We start from the raw sequence: 22,985 nt of genomic DNA, 5'->3' as shown, positions 1-22,985 counted from the left end.
GGCCTGTCAAAACCATAGGTCCTGGCTTGTAACTATCAAGGTATGGCTAGAAGATCCGGCTAGGGAGAAAGCCAACTCTGCAATGCCCACCCATCTCTCCAGAAAATCAGCGCTCTCTCTCTCTCTCCCTCTGTCTCTCTCTGTCTCTCTCTCTCTCTCTCACTCACACACACACACACACCCCCCACACACCCCTAACCAACCTCTGTCTCCCTAGAGCTTTTCATGGTTTTTGTGCTGGATACTGAGAGCAGTTCTGAGATTCATTAACCTTCCTGTTTTTTCTGTGGTATATTTCAGATTGGGTTTTAAAAAGATGCCAGCAACCATGCTAATTTATGTCTTGTCCAAAGCTGGGCACAGCTCTCCTGGGAGAGCACTTTTTTAAAATGTGTGTTCTTTACATGAATAAATATCTCTGATATGCACATATTCCTGATATAAAATGAATCTATTTAAAGGTGGAGCTTATAGTCAAGGGCTATCTGAAGAATTCACCTTTTTATCTAAAAATCACAGTCTGGGCTTCCCTGGTGGTGCAGTGGTTAAGAATCCACCTGCCAATGCAGGGGACACGGGTTCGAGCCCTGCTCCGGTAAGATCCCATGTGCTGTGGAGCAACTAAGCTCGTGTGCCACAACTACTGGGCCTGCGCTCTAGAGCCCGAGAGCCTCAACTACTGAAGCCCGTGTGCCTAGAGCCCCTGCTCTGCAACAAGAGAAGCCACCCAATGAGAAGCCCGCGCACCGCAACAAAGAGTAGCCCCAGCTCGCTGCAACTAGAGAAAAGCCCACGTGCAGCAACAAAGACCCAATGCAGCCAAAAATAAAAATAAATTTTTTAAAAGTAAGTAAATAAATAAAAATCACAGTCCTTTGCATCATTTGGAGGCACCCGATTTGGCTCATGTAATTAAACTACACAAACTTTGCTTGAGTCTTTTTATTTTTAAAATACAGTGGCCAGTAATAGTAAAGTTTGCATTTTGAGCCTCACTGATTTTTTGACAATTTTTTCCTGTAATTCCCGCCCCATGTTTTGTGTTTTTCTCCTTCCGTATTATTTAGAAAAAACCTTTCTATAGTCGGGACTTATTCTGTTACTTAAATATATCCCTGATGACCATTTTAAGTTATACTCTTTTCTCTTGATGTATAAAACTGTGCCCTATTCTAATGTTTGTAATTAGGTAAAGTTGAAGCAGCAATTTCTTCTGATTTTTATCTTTCACCTACCAAAGAGTTTTAATAAAGAAACCTTAAGATGGTGCTGATTATAGGACTAATTCAGAATCTTCCTAATTCGCTCCTGTACTTCCCTGTTTTGCTTTTAGATCTAGGGGGAAACCATAGGACTTTTTAGTGTGCATTGAATCAGTAAGATTAAAATACAAAATATATTAGGTATTGTTTTGTAATCTTCTTTGATGAAATCTCTTTATACAAATGAGTGTAAAATATTAACCGAATGCTTTTCTTCAAGCTGATGATTAGATTGTCATTTATTCTGAGCAATACCATTGGCTTATGCTTTTGTTGTCACCTAGCCCAGCGGAAGAACTGTATTTTGGAAGTACAGAACCTGAAGAGAAGAAAGCTTTAATAACGTTGACAAATGTAACAAAAAACATAGTGGCATTTAAGGTAAATATCTGAAAGATATAAATTGTGTGTGAAAATTGAAAGATTGATAATTTTGAACTTGCACAGTGGTTTTATTTCTGTTTTTAGGCTTGTTATACTGCCTTCTATCTCTGTGTGTCACAGCTTGAGGTCTGTATCTTAGTCTTTAATGTGCAGTAATAGGGTACTGTCCAAATTAGTCCCAGGGTTTGTTTGTTTAAAAAAAAAAAAAGACACTTTTCTATGAATTAAATTATTCATACAATGAGAGTGAAAAAAATAAAACTATAAAATCTAAAGTGCAGTTTCCCCCAAGTGTGGTATATTCTGGAGTATAGTTTATACTGGATACTAACCTGACAGACACTGAGCATTAAGTATAACAGGACTGACTCCACCACTGCCCCTTATTGTAGGGTATTACTTCCTTAAATCATCTACTTCCTAGATGTCCTTTGATTACTGCTTTTAAGTTTCTGGACACTATTGTAACATGTGTTCTAATGTGTGTTGTTTTTGAACGTGAATTATTAAATTCAGGTGATTAACAGGATAAACATTTAACAGTTGGATTTCTTTTTTTAGTTTAAGAGGAAGGCTAAGTAACAGACTGATGAGTGTTTTCTTCTAGCAGATTGAGATGCTTTTTTCCTGCAGATGGGAAAAGATATATTCTATATACATAACCACCAAGACTGTTTTATAGACTTTATTAAGGATTTTTAAGTCATTTTAAAGCCATTTCCCCCCAAAGAGCATAAAGGTTATGTGACTACTGTTTTTCTGTAAACAGGTGAGAACAACTGCTCCAGAAAAGTACAGAGTCAAGCCCAGCAACAGCAGTTGTGACCCGGGTGCATCAGTTGATATAGTTGTGTCTCCCCACGGCGGTGAGTTGTCACCTGGCTGGCCACAGTGGGGTGTTATGGGGGGCCTGGGGCTGGGTGATGACTCAGCAAAGCTGGACTGGAATCTAGAAATTAGCAGGGTATCAGCAAGTCACCTCGCCACACTCTGTTTTCTCACCTGTAAAATGAGACGGGTGAATGGCTCTCATTAAAACAAAATTTTTTTAAGAAGTAAAATTGTTTAAACTGATGCCAGTTAAAATTGAATTTCAAACAAAAAAATTCTTCCTCTTTAGGAGAACTTTTTCCTTTTTTAAGATAGTTCCGGGCTTCCCTGGTGGTGCAGTGGTTGAGAGTCCGCCTGCCGATGCAGGGGACACGGGTTCATGCCCCGGTCCGGGAAGATCCCACATGCCGCGGAGCGGCTGGGCCCGTGAGCCATGGCCGCTGAGCCTGTGCTCCGCAACGGGAGAGGCCACAACAGTGAGAGGCCCACGTACCGCACAAAAAAAAAAAGATAGTATTCATTTTCCTTAGTGTTTTCTAGAATAATGCTTAAGCCACATAGCCAACCCTTTGTCCCTTTGTAAAGGTTGCTGTTTATTATATAATAAGTTACCCTTTTGGAATGCAGGTTTAACAGTCTCTGCCCAAGACCGTTTTCTGATAATGGCTGCAGAAATGGAACAGTCATCTGGCACAGGCCCAGCAGAATTGACTCAGTTCTGGAAAGAAGTTCCCAGAAACAAAGTAATGGAGCATAGGTATGCTTTTCCCTTACAGGCTCTCAAATTGCAATGGGAAAAATCCCAAAGAGGAATGCACCTACATGGGCTAAGCAGGCATCCCTTCCTCCTGGCATTTGGCAGACATCTAGGCTTACACTGTTGGCCCCAACCCCTACAAGGCTCGGGTACAAGACCTGGAGTTTCTCTAGGAGATTGCTAATAGCAGAGATTTATTTGCTGGCCAATGCAAGAATCTGAATGTGTCAAAATTACACACAGATTTTCTCTTACAGCAGTTACCTTTGTAGGAATGCTCACCTTATGTACTAGAATGTTTGCTGCAGTGAAACACTGTTTCACAAAAATTGTCTAGTAGTGGAACAGGGAAAAGAACCTAAATGTTCATCAGTAAAGTAATAGTGAAATGCATTTGAGAAGTACTCTGAAGCCCTTCAAGAGTGTAGTACATCTGTTTGTTCTGATACCTGTGACATACTATTAGGAAAAGAAAAAAACCTACTCACAGAAAAGTATGTATGACAATTATCCTATTTAAGAGAAAACCCTGTGACTATATAGGCATATACATGTATGTCTGTGCATGTGTGCAAAAAAGATGTATAGGAAAGTGGAGGAGAATAGAGAAGAAGGTTGGAGGTTTTCTTCCGGAGTGTGCCCAGTTTTGCTCCCCAAGGGACGCTTGTCAATACCTGGAGACATTGTTGGTTGTCATAACTGGACAGTGGGGTGCTGTGAGCATCTAGTAGGTAGAGACGAGGGATGCTGCTCAGTATCCCATCATGCACAATACAGCACCCCACGACGAAGAATGATCCAGCCCAAAATGTCAGTGGTGCCAAGATTGAGAAAGCTCAGTTGAGGGTAGTTAAGGATGGCCACACTGATGACATTTGAGTAGAACCTGAAGGAAATGAGAGTAGGCCACATAGATAACAGGGAAAAGAGCTTTGCAGGTAGAGGGAACCATAAATGGAAAAGATGTGTGCTTGGCCTGGGTGAGGAACAGCAAGGAGGTCAGTGTAACCTGAATCCAGTACGGGATGCCAGATCGCTGCCATAGTGAGAACTTCTGATTTTGAGAGGAGAAACCATTAGTTGGTGCTGAGCAGAGCCATGAGGTGATCGGCTTGTTTTTTTTTTTTAAAGGATTACTCTGGGAGGCTTTGTAGAAAAATAGACTGTGGGCAGACATAGATGAAAGAGTGATATTGAGTTAACAACACTTAGACTAGCGCTGGCATATAGCAAGTTCTATTTAAGTGTGGTACTCTCCTTTATTCATTTAGTCACTAAAACAACCCTAGGTCATAGGTAGTTATTTTTTCCTTTTTATAGACGAGAAGCTGAGAAACCTAGTAAGGGTTGTAGTTGAGTTGAATCTTCAAATAAGGAGTTGAAAGAATACAGATGTGGCTGGAACAGAGTGTGAGAGGATCCATAGTAAGAAAGCGTGTTGGAGGCAGACAGGGCCCAGAGGAGCAGCTTGGGCACCATTGTAAAACCACTGGGAGAACGTCGACCTGCTCTGAAATGCCTTGGACAAGGTTACCCTTTGCGGGCAATTCACAGAGGGTAGGAGAACAAAAATAAGAATGGGCCTGGGAAGACGAGCTTTATTTCCTCTAGGCTACGTCTAACTTGTACCCAGCGAGAGAGGGTGAAAGTTAGACACAGCTCAGAGGAATATTTAGTAGCCAAATGAAGGAGAACAATACAGGGCGTCAGGAGGGAAAGCAGTAGGTGAGCTGTGTCAGTAAGGCCCGGGGTAGAGTGTGTGCCAACGTCAGTCAAGGATGAGGTGTGAGAGGTGGCCGTTGCTGGTGACGTGATGGAGGTGACTGATGACCTCACGGGGAACACTTTGAGTTGGTAGGAGCCAGATGCCAAAGAAACACAGGTAGTGAGACTTCTGGAGGTTGGGCTTGTCGGGGAGGGACCAGGGTCATAGTTGGAAGGAAGACTGTGTTGTTGAGAAGGGGTTGTTTGGGATTTTGTAATGGGAGATATTTGAGCGTTCTTTAAAACCATAGTAAGGACCGTTTCCGAAGGAGAGGCTGACCTTACAGAATAAACCATTGACAGTGAAATTCCTGAGAAAGTTAGAAGGAACAGAACCTAAAGCCGAGGTAGGAACCACGGATCTAGATAAGGCTCATTGTGACAGTTGTGACATGTTTTTAGATGGAGAAGACGTTTAAATTTTCAATTTACTTTTCAGGAGGGCCTACTTTTGAAGTTCTTATCAAACAGTACCTCAAAATTATGGGGGTTTTTCTTTCTTTTGGTTTTGTTATACATGAGTTGCTTTGTTCTCTTGCTTTGTAAATCAGTTTCTAATGGCTTTCTGTTCTATAACTGTCAAAAGAGAATCACTTACCTCACAGCAACAGGGAGACTTGGTGGTTTGGTACTGAAGGCCCAGGTGAAAGCACCATCTAGAAAGGGTGGCTTCCTGCAAATCGGAAGGTCAGGTGAATTCTACTGAATATCATATATAAAAAACTTTTCTTAGGTTATATTGTGTTATTTATATCTGCATTAAGAAGCTGGAGGATGTAGGAAAGGAAAAATACTTTTCCCTCTACCCTTCCAAGTTCTTGGCTGAGACCCACTGTAATAAAAGACAGATGAACAGGAGAGCAACAGAAGTTTCATAACATGGATACCTCCTGTATACGTGGGAGAGACCCAGGAAAACTGAGTAACTCTCCCAAATGGCCCAAGCCACCACCTTCACTACCATCTCCAGTGAAAGACAAAAGACAGATGTTGTGGGGTGGAGGAAGGCTATCAGGAAAAGCATGGTAAACAAGGATAAAGTTATTACGCTAATTTAGGCAAATTCCTGTCTTCTTGAGGTCCCCAAAATATTCTGAGGTTCCTGAGCTTGCCAGGAAGTGACTTTCCTTACTCACCTAGTAAGGCTGTCTGGAACCCTGTAAGCAAGGTACCAGGTCAGTTGTTTCCAAGGGTCTTTAGTTCCTTAAAGCCATCTGGTCATATCCGACTTCATGCATTTCATTTTCAAATATGACATTCAAGTCAGAACCTTGATAATACAACCATGTTTCCAATTGTGTCCTGTTACAAGGAGAACAGAGTCTCATTGAACTTGTGCAAATAACTATATCACCATGAAAATGAGAACATTCACTAAGAGTTTCTAAATTCTGGAGGGATCAGGTATGGAGAAAAATTGTCTCAATTCTGCTTACAAAGGTATAATTCACCAAATTGCAGCAAATCATAGATAGCTTAAGAGGAAAAGTTCTCCTTAAATCTGGAGAAACAAAACGTGTTTCAGTCATTCTCATCAATTCATTCAATCCCACATTATTAATTTGTGTTCTGCTTGAATTCAGTTTTTTCCATTAGTTTTGGAAATTCTTACCCAGCTCAGTTTTACAGTCTTAAAAGTTATCAGAAACCTGTGTTCTAGAGTACTTGTCAGAGTCCTTTTTGTGAATCTCTTTGAAGGTCAAACATGTGTCTATACAAGTACAATCAAGAAGGTTTAGTATTCTTATTTGACAATGTGTCCCACATAATTTAACATATCAAATAAGCCTAAGTGGTTTAATATCTTTTTATAAAGAGAGAGAACACATCTTTTGAGATGTTCCAGGGGCCCTGGGGAAAATCCCAAAGTTAGTTTGAGGTCAAAAAGACTTCATTTAGAATTTGATTTGGGGACGTTTGTCAAAAATATCAAAAGGTTTTGGACACTTGACTAAATAGAATCATAAATCATTATGAAACAATACTTAATTATCCAGTTAACCAAACTGACAGTTAAAAACATTTCAAAGGCAAATACAGAAGGTCACATAGTTGCGAGCAAAACTTAGCTCTTAATCTTAAAACTGAGTCTTTTAATTAAAGACCTGATGATAAAGATGACATGAAGCACAGGAAATTATTTTGATAAAATGCAAAATCTTTTCTTTCTAGGCAGATTACTTAAAAAGGTAAAGAAAAACCTTTCACAGTCTCTTATCAGGAGCAGACCAGACCAAGAGCCCAATAAAACTGTCCCTTTAGCAAAAAAAGAAAATGTAGTTTTATGTAATTACACTGTTGATATTAAGCTTATTTTTAAAACCCTTTTTAAAACCCTTAAAACAAATTTATTCCATTTTAGCCAGCTTGACTACACAAGGTAAAATGTTCTCTTTCTGTCTCTTCCCAACTTGCTGTATCCATTTATTCTCCTACTTTCTACTCTGAAATAACTATAGCTTTACTTCAGGATAAAATCACTTTCACTTCCCTTAACAAAAATGCACCTCCCTACTTCTCTTGGCCAAAAACACATCCTAATTCTTATGTACAGGGTTGAAGTCGTTTTAATAATCCTTAGAAATGTTACTTTCTAGTGAAAACTAATAAATAAGCACTTGCAGTCTGTTATACCAGCGTTCTTTGGATTGGCAAATTTATGAATATATTTCGCGATTTCTAGAAATAGATACTTCCTCACAGTATCGTTTTTCATTGTGGCACAAGATATGTTTACTAATATACCCAAATATCTTTCATTCTGTAATAAGCCAGAAGTAGATAAACCTATGTGTAGTAATTAATGTTTCACTATTTTATCTTATTTGGAAATGATCTAGATATTCAGTGAATTTCCTGTCATTTAACTTGGCAAAACTCTGAAGTTTCAAGTTACCAAAGACATTTGGAAAACTGTTTGTAAGAGATATACCATAAAATATACTCATGGCTGATAAGTGCACCTAACGTTTATCTCGCTGATATTTATCTAAATCACTTGCTACCAACAATTGTTTAGACTCTTCACACAAACGCCAGGAGACATTACACAAAATCAGCCATCATGCCAAGGTGTTCTTCTTGCTGACAAATTTTGTAACAGAGATAACATGAACTTATTTGAATAGTAAGCCCAGGTAGAATAAAGGTTGCATGTCTCTATTATATCAAGACCTGTATAATTAAACCAACCAGTTAACCCAGTTTGTTTTGTACTGAAGTATAATTGATTTACATTATGTTAGTTTCAGCTATTCAACATAGTGATTTGATATTTTTATAGATTATACTCCATTTAAAGTTATTATAAAATAATGGCTGTATTCTCTGTACTGTACATTACATCCCTGTATCTTATTTTTTTAACATCTTTATTGGAGTATAATTGCTTTACAATGGTGTGTTAGTTTCTGCTGTACAACAAAGTGAATCAGCTGTACATATACATATATCCCCATATATCTTCCCTCTTGCGTCTCCCTCCCTCCCACCCTATCCCACCCCTCTAGGTGGTCACAAAGCACCGAGCTGATCTCCCTGTGCTATGCAGCTGCTTCCCACTAGCTATTTTACGTTTGGTAGTGTATATATGTCCATGCCTCTCTCTCACTTTGTCACAGCTTACCCTTCCCCCTCCCCGTGTCCTCAAGTCTGTTCTCTATGTCTGCATCTTTATTCCTGTCCTGCCCCTGGGTTCTTCAGAACCTTTTTTTTTTTTTTTTTTTTAGATTCCATATATAGGTGTTAGCATACGGTAATTGTTTTTCTCTTTCTGACTTACTTCACTCTGTATGACAGACTCTAGGTCCATCCACCTCACTACAAATAACTCACTTTTGTTTCTTTTCATGGCTGAAGAATGTTCCATGATGGACACTTAGGTTGCTTCCATGTGCTGGCCGTTGTAAATAGAGCTGCAGTGAACATTGTGGTACATGACTCTTTTTGAATTATGGTTTTCTCAGGGCATATGCCCCGTAGTGGGACTGCTGGGTCGTATGGTAGTTCTATTTTTAGTTTTTTAAGGAACCCCACACTGTTCTGCATAGTGGCTGTATCAATTTACATTCCCACCAGCAGTGCAAGAGTGTTCCCTTTTCTCCACACCCTCTCCAGCATTTATTGTTTGTAGATATTTTGATGATGGCCATTCTGACCGGTGTGAGGGGATACCTCATTGTAGTTTTGACTTGCATTTCTCTCATGATTAGTGATGTTGAGCATCCTTTCATGTGTTTGTTGGCAATCTGTATATCTTCTTTGGAGAAATGCCTCTTTAGGTCTTCTCCCCATTTTTGGATTGGGCTGTTTGTTTTTTTGTTATTGGGCTGCTTGTAAATTTTGGAGATTAATCCTTTGTCAGTTGCTTCATTTGCAAATATTTTCTCCCATTCTGAGGGTTGTCTTTTGGTCTTGTTTATGGTTTCCTTTGCTGTGCAAAAGCTTTGAAGTTTCATTAGGTGCCATTTGTTTATTTTTGTTTTTATTTGCATTTCTCTAGGAGGTGGGTCAAAAAGGACCTTGCTGTGATTTATATCATAGAGTGTTCTGCCTATGTTTTCCTCCAAGAGTTCTATAGTGTCTGGCCTTACATTTAGGTCTCTAATCCATTTGGAGTTTCTTTTTGTGTATGGTGTTAGGGAGTGTTCTAATTTCATTCTTTTACATGGAGCTGTCCAGTTTTCCCAGCACCACTTACTGAAGAGGCTGTCTTTTCTCCATTGTATATTCTTGCCTCCTTTATCAAAAATAAGGTGACCATAGGTGCGTGGGTGCATCTCTGGGCTTTCTATCCTGTTCCATTGATCCATATTTCTCTTTTTGTGCCAGTACCATACTGTCTTGATTTAACCCAGCTTTTATTTACCGAAGATTATCCCAGATCATGTGAACTTGAAAAAAGTTGGGGGTTAGTTTCTCTATTTCTGAGTTTTAGGAATATTCAATTTGAAAAGCACTTATTTTTCTTTAAGCCAGCTGAATAGTTTTTATGAATTAATCTTGGCAGTACCATTCAGAAGTAGAAAAATAGCACACATTTATAACATATATATATACACACATGTAAACATACAGATGCAAACCAGAGACCTTATAGCTTTGGTTCCAGAATTTTAGCCATGAATTAGGTACAGTGACACGAAACTCACTAGCTTATTAAGGAACAGTTGGAATAAGTTTACCTGCTCAGAGTGCTAAAGCTTTTTTTTTTTTTTAAACTAATATTTGTGGGGTTTTTGTTTTGCTGTTTTCATTTGCCCAGTTTCAAAATAGCTCCTTTTCTTTAACTTCTGATGAGCTTCATTTTCCTAAAGTTTGCATTTCTTTGAGCTGGCTATCAGGTCCTAGAGAAGGTGGGGTAGAAAATTTACACCTCAAAGGGACAGAGAAAGTAAGGTTTTTTTCCCTGGAGTTTTGGGGGTACTTTATTATCAGAGGTTTAGCGAAATTACCGTTTAAATGTTTTCTTACTTTTCTAAGTACAGAACAGTTCTGTTTCCGGTGACGTGGTCTTTTATAATACCTACAAGTATTTTGAGATAAACAGGGCAGGTTTTGGAATGGTTAGAACAGGTGAAGTTTGAATTGCTTCTAGAGCCGAATTTCTGGTTTTGTGAAGATTTGCAAGACAAAGACAGTTGCTTTTTTTCTGGTTTTGTGAAGATTTGCAAGACAAAGACAGTTGCTTTTAATTCCTCAAAAAATTGGATTGCAGCCTGAATGGCATCCAACTACATTTTCTTCAGTTTGCTTTATATCAGGGAGATTTCCAATTAAGACGGAAATCGATTTCCATGTTCTGGAGTTTCAGGGCTTAACGCAGCATCTGTACAAAGTCTGTATAAAGCGTCCAGCAAAGGCCTTTGAATGCTCTCCTGAGTGCACAATTCAACCTTGGACCAATTCACCTTAGGGGAAAAAGCCCCTACACTTCTGTCAGTCAGCCCCTGAATATTGGCCTTCAGCTGATCCATTTCCTGATAATTTGGGAGGAATTCTGGTCATCTGCTGCCCGTGTGAGTGGGCCTGTTTTCCCTAGGGGGCCATCGGGCTTGTCTGATAACTACAGTATAATCATGGGTGTGAAGAACACCCCTTAGCAGCCAATCAGGGTCCCTATGGGTGGGGGGAACTGAATGGCCACTAGTCTTTTTTAACTCTTCTCTAAATTTGGTAGATATCTTCTGAAAGTGGAGGTAAAAAGAGCTTTGTAATTTCATCTTCCTAAGGACGTCCCTAAGGCTGGCCCCCATACTCCTTCAGGTCCTCCTTTCAAGTTGGTCTTTCCATAGATACCAAGAAAGACAACTGTTTCGGCTGAGAGCTCTCTAAAAAATGTTTAAACACAGAAGTTTTTCCAATTCAAAAGATCCATCATTTGGCCATTGATGAGTAGTAGGATCTTATATTAATCTCAATAGCACCTCAAACTTATAAGCCTTTTTATGGCTTAACCTATAAGCCTTTTTATGGCTTAACCATGGATGCAAGAGGCATCCCGAAATGGGGTGCAAAAGATGCAGCCCTCACACGATTCAGAAAGCTCACTCCCAGAGTTAGCCTAAGAAAGCAAAGACCTTCATTGTCACACGTGGTTAGAATGGGGTCGTGAAAAGTGTTTCCCATAAGAATGATATGCCTTCAGTTACAAACCTGCGACACTGGGTAAGCACTACTGGAACAGGACTTTCCCAGCCCTAAATAAGACAAGAAGGTGGAGACAACAAGGGGCCCTTATGACCGACGCCCACGAGAGCCGGTAGCATCGGAGAATGTTGCTTATCAGTTAGTGTCCCGGATCCCCAGCCTATTCAGGTGGTCGCCAGATGCATGCAGACACATGCATCATCCATCTGGCAGAGACCAGAGAGACTATTCTCACTGGTCATGAAGCCAAGCTCTCAAAACAGAATAAAACGAAAGGAAAATCTCATCTGTCCTATGGTTCTCTTCTGACAACACAAGAGACAGAGATAAAAGAAAACAATGACCATCTGTGGGAGGAAAGAGGACCAGTAGAAGACAAAAATACTCATAACAAAAACCTCTACCAAAGTCACAATACCTAAGGAACTGGCTGACACAAATATTTTCTCCTGCTAATCTCAATTTGGAAAAGAAGGGACAAGGCGAAATTTTTACCTTCCTCTCTCAACTGCACCAGACTGAGATCTAGGAGAGCTGACTTTAGTAAGAATTCTTACCCTTCTCGGGCTTCTGCCCGTTTTCCAGAATCCCATCTGCAGGCTCCCAAGTGAGTATGGTATCTCAGCAGCTCCCAGGGTAGGCTGCCAAACTGTAGGAGAGGAAAAATAATTTTCCCTTTACTTTTCTACGTTCTTGGCTAAGATCCCCATCCCACCCCCCGCCATACCGCCGTAATCATAGACAGGTGAACAGAAGAAAACAGGAAAAAAACAGAAGTTTACTAGCATGTATACCTCCTGTATACTTGAGAGACCCAGGAAAACAGTAAAAGTTCCCGCAATGGCCCATGACACCACCTTAAATACCACCTCCAGCTAAAGAGAAAAGATGATGTTGTGGGCGAGGGAGCCAGTTCTGGGAGGATGGTGGGAAAAGCACAACATACACGGCTAAGGTTGTCCTGCGGATTTAAGTCTCTGCCTTCTCCATTGATAAGAGTCTCGAGAGATACAAAGTCATCCTCCTGTACCTGGCAGAGAGGGAGACACCCTTACAAATGGAGATTTCCCTTGTAACTGTGCATGTCTCACAAAAAACGTAACTTCTATTCCACTTTTCAGAGCTTTTACTGAAAAGTGAAAAAGCTTTCCACTTTTGTCTGCTTTTTCTTAAAAAATAACCAGCTCAAGATAAACCTTGTGCCCCAGAGGCACGTTTTGGGGTGGCAAATTCTGCTCCCCTTCAAAGATAAACACACGTTGAGCTAGCTGCTCCCTTAGGTATATCTGGGGAGAGGAATGAGTACTTTCACCTCTGTTACATACACTTCTGTGTTTAACTGTTTTCATTTTACACTTTACTTTTCAAAAATTCATTAAAAACTTTAAGAAGTTATGTTTCCTTTGTACTTTCATAGGTTAAGATGCCATACTGTTGAGAGCATTAAGCCAACCACTCTTACATTGAAGCACCATGCCTTTAACATGTCAGATAAAACCAGTGAAGATCTCTATCTACAGGTAAGTGTTCTTTCTTCCTAACTGTAAGTCTTTAATGTTAATCAATATTAGAAATCCATTTTTTCCCCACTGACATAAAGCAGACCTTTGGCATAGCCACGACAGAAATGCTCTCTTCCTTCTTTGTGAAGGGAAGCCAGATCAGAAATGGTAAGTGGTGCGTTACTTTTGGAGATCTTCTAACTAACTTTCTGAAAGCTCTGGCTATTTCAGTTTGGACTAGGGACCTTATAGCAAAGCGCATGGTATTTTGGGGGGTATCGAAGAACTTGATCTCATGGAAAAGGTACCATGTAGTGCATTTAAATTTGAAAAAGGTGGAGGTGGAGGGGCTCTCTTTCTGAATAGCTGGTTTCAGTACCTCCAGGAAATGATTGCTTTGTTCCTTTCTCAACTAGAGAATTAGACCTTTTCAAAATGAGAACAGATACACATCCATTCAGCAACCAAATTGCATTCCCAGCTCCCAGCCTCTCAGAGTAGATGGACTCTGTCCCATAAATGTTTGTGGGATTTCTAATATTCCCGTTTGTCACGCACATGATTATTGTACTGTTTCATTGATACAAACCTTTCATCCTTTTCTCCCCTCTTTAGCTCAATCGTTTACTAGAAAGCAATAGGAAGCTTGAAGACCAAGTTCAGCATTGTATCTGGTTCCAGCAATGGCTGCTTTCCTTAACAGTGGTCTCGCTTGCTTTTGTCATCTCTCTCTTCTATTTGTTGTACAGTTAAAGAAGTGGTGCTCGGTAGGAAACATGGCTTTTCCGTTCATTAGTTGGAAAAAGTACCACCCAGAACTTCTCCACCATGCTGAAAGTGTCACACATCTGTGCTTCCTTCCTCCAAGGAAATGTACGGCATTTGGGGGGGGGGGGGGGACTGAAACATGTCTTGAAAATAAACTGTTACAATAAGGAAACGCTGAAGATATTGATTATAAGAGACTATAGGTAGTCAGTCAAGTAAGTAAAGGTATATCTGTTGTGTGACTTAATAGAGATAATTTATTTTTCCCTTTTGATTTAATACTTTTAAAGCTTGTCTTATCATGTATATATGTTAGCTGAACGGAAAAGTAACATGCTTTGTTGCCGCCAAAAACTGTCATCTGCTTTTTTTTTTGACAGAATTATTATAGCTGAGCCAACTTATTAGCTTTTCTATACTATGTATATAGAAGAACATGTATATTGAAAAAACATACAGAGTAATTTCTGTAACCATGACTTTGTAATTTTGAGAACTACTAACAGATGCTAGTCGATGTTCTTTTGGAATGTACAACTACTTAATGCCAAACCACCTTTAGCCTTTGTTTCTTATCCGTCTTCCTTAACGGCCTGCCTGCCTTTTATTAATCTCAGACTTTTTAATGAACACTCACACTCTCATTTAGCTAGGATTTGGGGAACTAAGTCTGGTTGGATTTTCTCTAAATTCTGTCCGTCAGTAACGTCCAGAAGAAGAACCTCTCCAGTCTTTTTTTACGCAGTTTCACGTTGCTCTCTCTGGCTGGAGAGGGACCCTTTTGCTTCACTTATTATAAAGGCCTGATCCTCCATTGGACCATCTTCACCCTCCTTTCTAAACGAAAGGAGTTAGTTAGTTTTTGAGATGCAGAGCAGTATAATTCATTTACATTTCAATTCCTTGCTAAAATCAGCCACGAGAAGGGAACTTTCGGTAAGGGTGAAAAAATAAATCGAAAGTGTCACTTCTCAGTTTAAGAGTGAAAAATACTGTAAAAACTTCAGACCAGGGTTAATTGACTCACTTGATATATTCTGCCTTTGTCACAGCAATACTGAGGACGGTTCCTCAATTCGTAACATGATACACCTCGCAGGAGCAGAGCCTAATGCAAGTAGTTTGTTTTCTCATTTAATATAAACAGTTTTGGTCCATGTTGGTTCACATATAAATCTACTTTATATGAAAGAAAAAAATAGTCTGCCTGTAAAATAAATTTTGAGTTTTGATTGAGCCATGTTTGCAGAATGTTTTATTCTGAGGTTGTAGTGTTGGCGGCTTTCATCTTGAGAATGTGATGATTCCCAGATGGCATTATGAAGAATGAAAAAATAGAGTTCCTTCAAAACTGGCCTAGGAAATAAAACCTTAAATGGACACTGGTCTGATACTTCGTCTTAATTTGGGTTTTTCTGTTTCAGTTTGCCACCTCCAGACGTGAAAGTGACTGCAGCCCACCCTAAGTAGTACTGTCCATAGTATCTCCCTGTGTGTGTGCACAGCGATTTCCCCTTATATGTTAGATTCCTGGCTTTGTCATAATCTAATCCCGAAGTATCTGTGTATGTGTTTTGTTCTTCAGCAAATAAGCGAGGAAATAGTCAAAATTGGAAATGTATTGTCCTGACGGTGTCCCTTTAATGTTTCACATGAAAATTACATTGACTCACTAAACTTTTTCCCTGATGTCTGGCCAGTTGAATTTAATAACATTTCTTGTTAACATTTGTGTGTCTATTAAATGTGACTAAGCAAAATTTACTGAAAATTAACCATAAAATCAAAGGCATCTGAACTTCTGTACTTGTCTTAATTGATCACATATATTTAATTTGATTTTATTGTGTCTTCGTTTGATTTTATTTAATCACGTCTGTATGACTGAGTATGCTATAATTAATAATTTTATTTTTTAATATGTCATTACCTGTTCATGACCAAATTACCAAGGACCAACATTCAGATTTAAATTATCTTCACTTGGAATGGAAATTCATAGAGTTTCCATGAAAACATTAACGAAATATCATTATAGGCAAGTAGCCTAAAGATACAATTGCTGGTAAACCTAGCCTCAAATTTCATAATATACCATAACTGTTTTTATATCTTGCCACTAATTTTGACTGGATTTAATAGCACTTTATTGTACAATTGCAAAAAACAAAAATATATTCCTAGAATTGTTGCCGGTGTAATTTCTCTAATGTTCTGGTGCTTTTCATATATTTTCAGTATTTTTATTACTATATTGGTATTTTCTTTGTATAAATTGATCAAAAGAACATGTTTTCTATTTTAATATGTTTTAGAAAAATAATTACATTTATGCAATAAATATCATCAGGAAAAACCTCTGGTCTCTAATTGATAAAGCATCTTAAAAATCAAAGCTCAGGTTCACTCTGACCTTTCAAAGATCACATTAATTTCTTCTGCACCTACTTACCTTTTTATAAGGATGGCACCACAAACTTCCAAAGGCACAATTGTGTCATCAGGTGAGCCCGTCCCTAGTGTGTCCCATTTCTCCTCGCCCCTGGGTCAGGGTCTGGCTGCTCTTCAGGGGAGCTCTCCATTTTCCGGACTTAGCGTTGGCCTCACTGTCACAGCTGGGGGCTCCATCACAGAACCTATCACTAGAGTGGCCACACATGTCAGAATTGCCCTACATCCCTCAATCCTAGTACCTATACACCTGCCTGCTGACAGGAACCTGCAGGAAGCAGGCTGACAAGAAATCCTACCTGGCTGCCGGGCGCATGGCGGGTGGTCCAGGCGAGAAGGCACCGGAGCACGGCACGTGGGTGTGGTTCAGGAGGGGCGGCCCCGGATAGTGATGGCAAAGGCCCTGGGGATTGTTTGTGTGGTTCCCCTCGCCACTGGAAGACCCAACTCCCAAGTGCAGCTCCATAAAATAGAACGAAAAGGACAGGTCCATCTTCTAAACTGCAAAAGAGGTCGAGATACAAAACCATGGGAGAAATTCAAAACAGAGCCACAAAGACAGACCGGTAACCTACCAAGGAGCCCCACACCTACCCAGGACTCTGAGGGTGTGGCCTCCTTTCCCAAAAGATGCAATTTTCTAGGAAAGAGCTCCTGTGTGGGGAAAGCTCCAGCTAGAAAAGGATCAGTTACTTTACAGCAACCCAGCTCTTCTCTAAATTTTACCAGCAACTTAAGGTTTCTTGATGTCAGAACAACATGGGTCCCCAGAAGCACAGGACTCCCCTTCTCTTCCTGGCCCAAGGGCACGGAATGGAAGTCCTCCCATTTGTCCCAGCTGAGGGAGTGGTGGCCAGAAGTGAGGGCTCTGAATGAAGACTGCCCGGGTTCAAGTCCCCTCTCTGACATTTGCTACCTGTGTGACCCGGGAACGTTAATTAACCTCTTTCAGCCTCAGTTTCCTCATCCCTAAGTGCCTCTGATATCAAAGTACAACTTCCCAGGATGAGCGTGAGAGCGAGAGGAAATCTTGCATTTAAAAGCAGCCCCGGAGAGGCTAGCCTGGCTTTGTTGATGTTGCCTCCACCACCTTCCATTCCAGCTCCCTAGAACTTTTCACACTTGGGTTGATGTCCTGAATATCCCATCTCACTCAAAGCCAAATGTCAGTTCTCCAAACTCTTCCCTGCTCTGTACTCCCATCCTTGCCTTCTTGGTACTTCACTCTGAATTCTGGTGCCCAGGTCAAGGGATGCATGTAGATGGCCAGTGATGATCAACTGCCTTGAATCCTGTAAAGGAGTATCCCTTACCAGTCTGAGGAAGACTTGGTTTGATGCTGCCTTCCACCACTGCACCCACACCCCGTCATAACAGCACACCCACACCTGGAATTCATCTTGCAATATTCCACCATAACAGTTTCCTGTTACATCTGTAACAATTCCATAAAAATATCACATAGGATCTTTCACATCCTCATAACAATTTCATCCTTAACACTGAATATAATTACTTCCCTCTAATGTCCAAAGATTCTCCTCCCTACCCTACTCATGTCCCCTGCCATGCAAAGTAAAGCCAATCTCTTGCACATGTTAAAATATTTGAGACAACCGGTTCAACTGGCAAGAATACAGAATCCTTGAAATTACCAGTTGTTCGTGTTCCTTTGTCTGAACAATGTGAGAATACATGATAAGACCTTGTGTTTTACAGATAAGGAAACCAAGAGCCTGAGAAATAATTCTTTTTCCCAAGGTCACAGGCTAGTTGGTTTCAGAGCCAAGAGTTGAACTAGTCTCCCAAGTCCACTGCTTGTTACAAACCACTCAGAACTGCCACATCTGAGTAATAGGTTACAATGCTGAAAGGACAGCTCTGAGAACTTTACCTACCCTAAACAGCAGGAGACGAAAAAGAGAAGATAGAATACTTGAGAAGCAGAGGTGACAAAACACAAATAACCACTCAGGACCCTTGGTTGGAAACGTACTTGGAATTCTAAGCTACAGACAGAACTTACTTTGTGAAAGGTTTGAAACGTACAGGTTAATGTACTGTTTACTTTGATGGAGGGCTGTGTTGTGCAGCATCAACCTTCTGAGAGGTTTATCCATCACTCTGTAGAAGGGCACCTAGTAGGGTGTGCAGCTACAAGTTGTCTCAGCCATAGTCTAGTCACCTCAAGGAGTCATGTGTTTAATACAATCAGATCATAGAAGTTTTCTATTGCCACGTAACAAATTACCTCAAAGTTAGCATCTTAAAACCACCCGAATTATTTCATAGTTTGTGTGGGCTGAGTCTGGTACAGCATGGCTGGGTTCTCTGGTCAAGGTCTCACAAGACTGTCAGCCAATGACATCCTCCGTGGAGGCTCAACTGGACAAAGATCCACTTCCAAGGGCTCACCTGATTAGATCAGATCCAGCCAGGACAAATCTCCCTTCTGATGAACTCAAAGATAACTGATTAGAAACTTTACATCTGACAAATCCCTCCTGCTGTGTAAGCTTACCTAAATCATGGGAGTGTTATCCCATCACATTCACTAGCCCCAGCCCCCACTCAAGGGAAAGGGTTATATAGAGTGTGTATTGGGTAGAACCTGCAAGCTCATCCAATCTGGTCCCCTCACTTTGCAGACCAGGAGACAGAGGGTCAGAAAGCTGAACCCAATCTTACCCAGTCTGACTGACTGCTTTGAATTCACGGATGTCCTCACATGAAAAGAAAGAGACTACAACTTCCGTGTTAGGCATCAAATGATAGTCGTGGAGGACAGTATATCTCTATCCCGCTTGGCTTTCTCCAGTCTGATAACTTCAGTGCACACAAATATTCAAACTTTTATAAATCATTTGTTAAGGGAAAGTATGTCTCCACTATTTTAAACATTGACTCAATCATAAACACTCAAGAAACATTCTCACGATGAGTTAATGTGCTAGGGCAAAGAGGACTTCCAGTAATTGTGTGCTTTTGTAAATGAAGCTGTAGTGAAAAACAACTAGTTTTTTTTAACTTTCCTTTTTTTTTTTTCCGAATAATCCATCTCATTTAGTTTATTTAAATTAGTGTTCTCGGACATACATATGCTCTGTTAAGGTAGCTATGAGAGAAGATTAAAACTAAGAAAGGAAAAAAATCATTTTCTTATGGAGACTTGCATCATGATTCCCAGTATATTTACTATCTAATTTACTTTGTATCAAAGTCCAGTGCCTTGAATTCTAATTATTCCAAAAGGTCCCCTGCAAATTTTCAGGTCATTATAGAGCAGTGCATGTATATGTGTGTTGAAAATGTCACTAGCTTTTTTAAGTCACCCAAAACTCCTTCTGCATGGATTTGCTATTGCCCCATGAATTCAAACTTGATTCTACCTTCTATGTATGTTTGTTTCTGACTGCAAGAAACTTTAAAACTACTAATATTATGACTGTCCCCTTTTGCAGGATCTGGGACTATAACAAACTAAGACGTGAATCATTTGTCTTTCCCATTCCAATATTCCTCTCTCTTTTCTGCAGCAAACCCTCACCCTAATATTGTCATACAGATTCATTCAGTACAACTTAATGTTTGCAGTTAAATTTGCCCTGAACTGTTTTCACCCACTAACAGGCAAATGTGCTTGAGTCAAATACCAAATCACTGTTCCCAGTCATAAACTAAATGTCAAAAATGTGTTTCAGGTACTTTTCCAATACTCTGTGACTCCAGCTACTTCCTTTTGCAGGGGTGGAGAGGGAGAAGGTTATAATTAGGGGGAATAACAATAGTATGATGCAGTCTACCAAAATTTAAATTTTTTTCATGTGGCTGAACTAATAAGTTGCTTAAAAGGAAACGGATGTAAAAAGCAAAGCTTCCTTGTAAACCCAGTATTTACTGCTCTGAGATCTCTGAAACCACTTAAGATCTTAGTCATTAAAGGTGGAGGTGTATCTTATAGAGAAATTATATCCTCAACTCAGTGCTTAGGGTAGAATTGAGTATAGTCAGAATTTTCTTTCCTAAATTCATTGGGAAGGTGCCAAAATAGAGATGGATATAGTAACCATATCTTGGGGAGTCCAAACCTTTCTAACACCAGATAAAGCATTTGGTTTGCTTAATAGTGTGTGTGTGGGGGGGGGTCATGTAGTATAATAAATATATGTATTGTCTTTAAAACTAGAATCACCATCAGCAAGATTCTCTTAAGAGACACAAGAGAATTGGGAATGAATGAAAGGAAAACGTTCATATTTACCATTCTATATACAGTGGAGGAGACCATCTTGATTCTAAGAGTTGAGAGCCAGATATAAGTGAGGTTGCTCACATAGTTAAGGCCAAAATCAGAAGGAAAATATGGGCTTCCTCTTAGACAAACCTCTTTAAGAAGGGTCCTCACCACATCTACACTTCCACCTTGCTCCCTGCTGTCTCACTCCATTCTAGTGTCTATTCCCATCATTCTAGCAAAACGGTACTTGCTAAGATCCAACAATGACCTCCTTATCACTTCTTCCATTGGACTTGCTTCAGCCTGAAACTGAAGTGAGTTCCTGCAGCAGCATTTGGCTGTATCAACCACTAGGTTTCTGAGACAACAAACTCCTGCTTTTCTTTTCTCCCACTTTAGTGTCCTTTACTGGCTCACCTTCCTCCACCAAGTCTTCAAGACGTTAAAGTTAGAACTGGACTCTTTCCTTTCTCTCCATAGGTGATCTCCTCTACACCCAGAGCTGCAATTAGCAACAGCAAGCCATTAACCCTTCGATATTCTAACCATACCTCCTGTTCTAGGTCTAGATATATGTATCCACCATCAACTCAGCAGTTCCAGGTGTCCATCACAAAATGTCAAAAACAACTCATGATCCTCCCCCAGACCTAGTTGTCCAGTCCCTATCTCAATGGATGGTACCACCCTCCATCCACGTAAAACCAAGTACCCCTAAAACTGAGTTCCTCTGCTGAGTTTATAATTAACCTCTCTACCCAAAACTTTATTCCCTTTCTTGTTCCACACCTATTCCCCCTCAAGATTTAGGAGTATCAAGGAAAAGGGAGGATTGTAATCAAGCAGGACCCTATGGGGCCTTCCTGGGACAGACCTTTCCCCTGCCAGGTCCTCTGCCTGCCTCCTGTTTATAGGAAAACTTTAGCCTTTTAGGCCTTCCCCGAGTTACAAAGAGCAAATTTAATCATAGGAGTGAGAAAAAGCAGAAACGAAGGAAAACAAGCAAGACAAAATAACAATAGTTTAGTTACGGAACAAATTTAGTTCCTCCTCAAGGACTACAGATAATATTCTGAGCCATATCCTTGAGCTGTTTTGCAAATACTGAAACTCCCACCAGGTGGAAGAAGTTAACTGCATGTTAGCTACAAGCACATAGACCACAAGCACAGATGGAACCAGAAGGCTGATGATGCTGAGTCCCAATTACCTCACCACCAACCAATCAGAAGAATGTCCACGAGCTGATCACACACCCTAGAACCTTCTCCCTCGCCTCATCTTTAAAAACCTTTCCCTGAAAGCCAACAGGTCTTTCGAGCCTTAGCCACCCATACTCCCTGCTTGACCTTGCAATAAATGCTGCACTTTCCTTCACCACACCCAGTGTCAATAGATCGGCTTTACTGCACATGAGCGAGCAGAACCCAGTGTGGTTCAGTAACACATTTACACCAGCTAGAAACCTGACCTTCATCCTTGACCGTACAGGGCCTCTCCCCTTCCCACTGCCATCCCCCTTCTTCAATCCACAGCATCTCTCACCTGGACTTCTGCAACAATCTCAGGCAGTGTCTGGGCCTCCCCTCTGACTCTCTGCAGTCATTCTTTCATACTGTAGTCAGGGACATTGAGGACTCTTTGAAAATGCACATCCTATCATATCCCTCCCCAGGTCCTATCATATCACTCCCCAGGTTAAAACCTTAAGTGTCTTCCATGGCTCTCAGCCCGTGATTAAATTTCCTAACTTGGCCTACAAGCTGCTGAAGGACGACCTTCCCAGCCTCATTTTCCCCCTCTCTCTCCCTCTAAATAGTCTGGTTCCATCTCTATGCCTGGAACTTCCCCCCATCCCAACCTCCCACCTTCACCTCTTCAAGGTGGCTCTCAGCTCCTCATCTGTTCATAAAAGGTACCTCTCTGCACACCCTCACCACTTTTCTTCAACATGGTATTGGAAATCCTAGCCAGAGCAATTAGGCAAAAAAATAAATTAAATAAAAGGCATCCAAGTTGTAAATGAAGAATAAAACTGTCAGATGACATGATATTATATATAGAAAACCCTAAAGACCCCACCAAAAACTGTTAGGACATATGAATTCAATAAACTGGCAGGATACAAAATCAATATACAAAAATATGTTGCATTTCTATACACTAATAATGAACTATCAGAGAAATTAAGAAAATAATCTCATACACAAGGTGCATCAAAAAGAATAAAATACCAAGGAATAAGTTTAACCAAGGAGGTGAAAGACATGTACAGTGAAGTAATGTTAGTGAAAGAAACTGAAGAAGACACAAATAAATGAAAAGATATTCTGTGCTCATGGATTAGAAGGATTAATACTGTTAAAATGGTCCATATTGCC

The 22,985-nt window shown here is 40.3% G+C and overlaps 1 protein-coding gene across 2 annotated transcripts in view; it reads left to right on the top strand.

The window, feature by feature from the left end:
- Positions 1–16,628, top strand: part of MOSPD2 (motile sperm domain containing 2) — a 68,513-nt gene extending 51,885 nt beyond the window's left edge. Inside the window, exons 11-15 of one of the 2 annotated variants that reach the window (XM_022562679.3) lie at positions 1,547–1,643; positions 2,416–2,512; positions 3,105–3,234; positions 13,064–13,166; positions 15,341–16,628. In XM_022562679.3, the coding sequence (XP_022418387.1) occupies positions 1,547–1,643; positions 2,416–2,512; positions 3,105–3,234; positions 13,064–13,166; positions 15,341–15,382 (469 nt within the window). In that variant the 3' untranslated portion in view covers positions 15,383–16,628. Of the gene's footprint in view, positions 1–1,546; positions 1,644–2,415; positions 2,513–3,104; positions 3,235–13,063; positions 13,167–13,763; positions 15,153–15,340 lie in introns of those variants that run through there. The other variant, XM_022562677.3, reaches the window with a different exon arrangement.
- The last annotated feature ends 6,357 nt before the right edge of the window (positions 16,629–22,985 follow it).

This window comes from Delphinapterus leucas, chromosome X (genome assembly GCF_059928025.1).
Source record: "Delphinapterus leucas isolate spDelLeu-1000000601 "Yukka" chromosome X, BTC_Dleu_Yukka2, whole genome shotgun sequence".
In the NCBI taxonomy this organism is placed as follows: Eukaryota; Metazoa; Chordata; class Mammalia; order Artiodactyla; family Monodontidae; genus Delphinapterus; species Delphinapterus leucas.
Note: the sequence above shows the minus strand (reverse complement) of the source record. Positions and strands in the feature narration are given on the sequence as shown.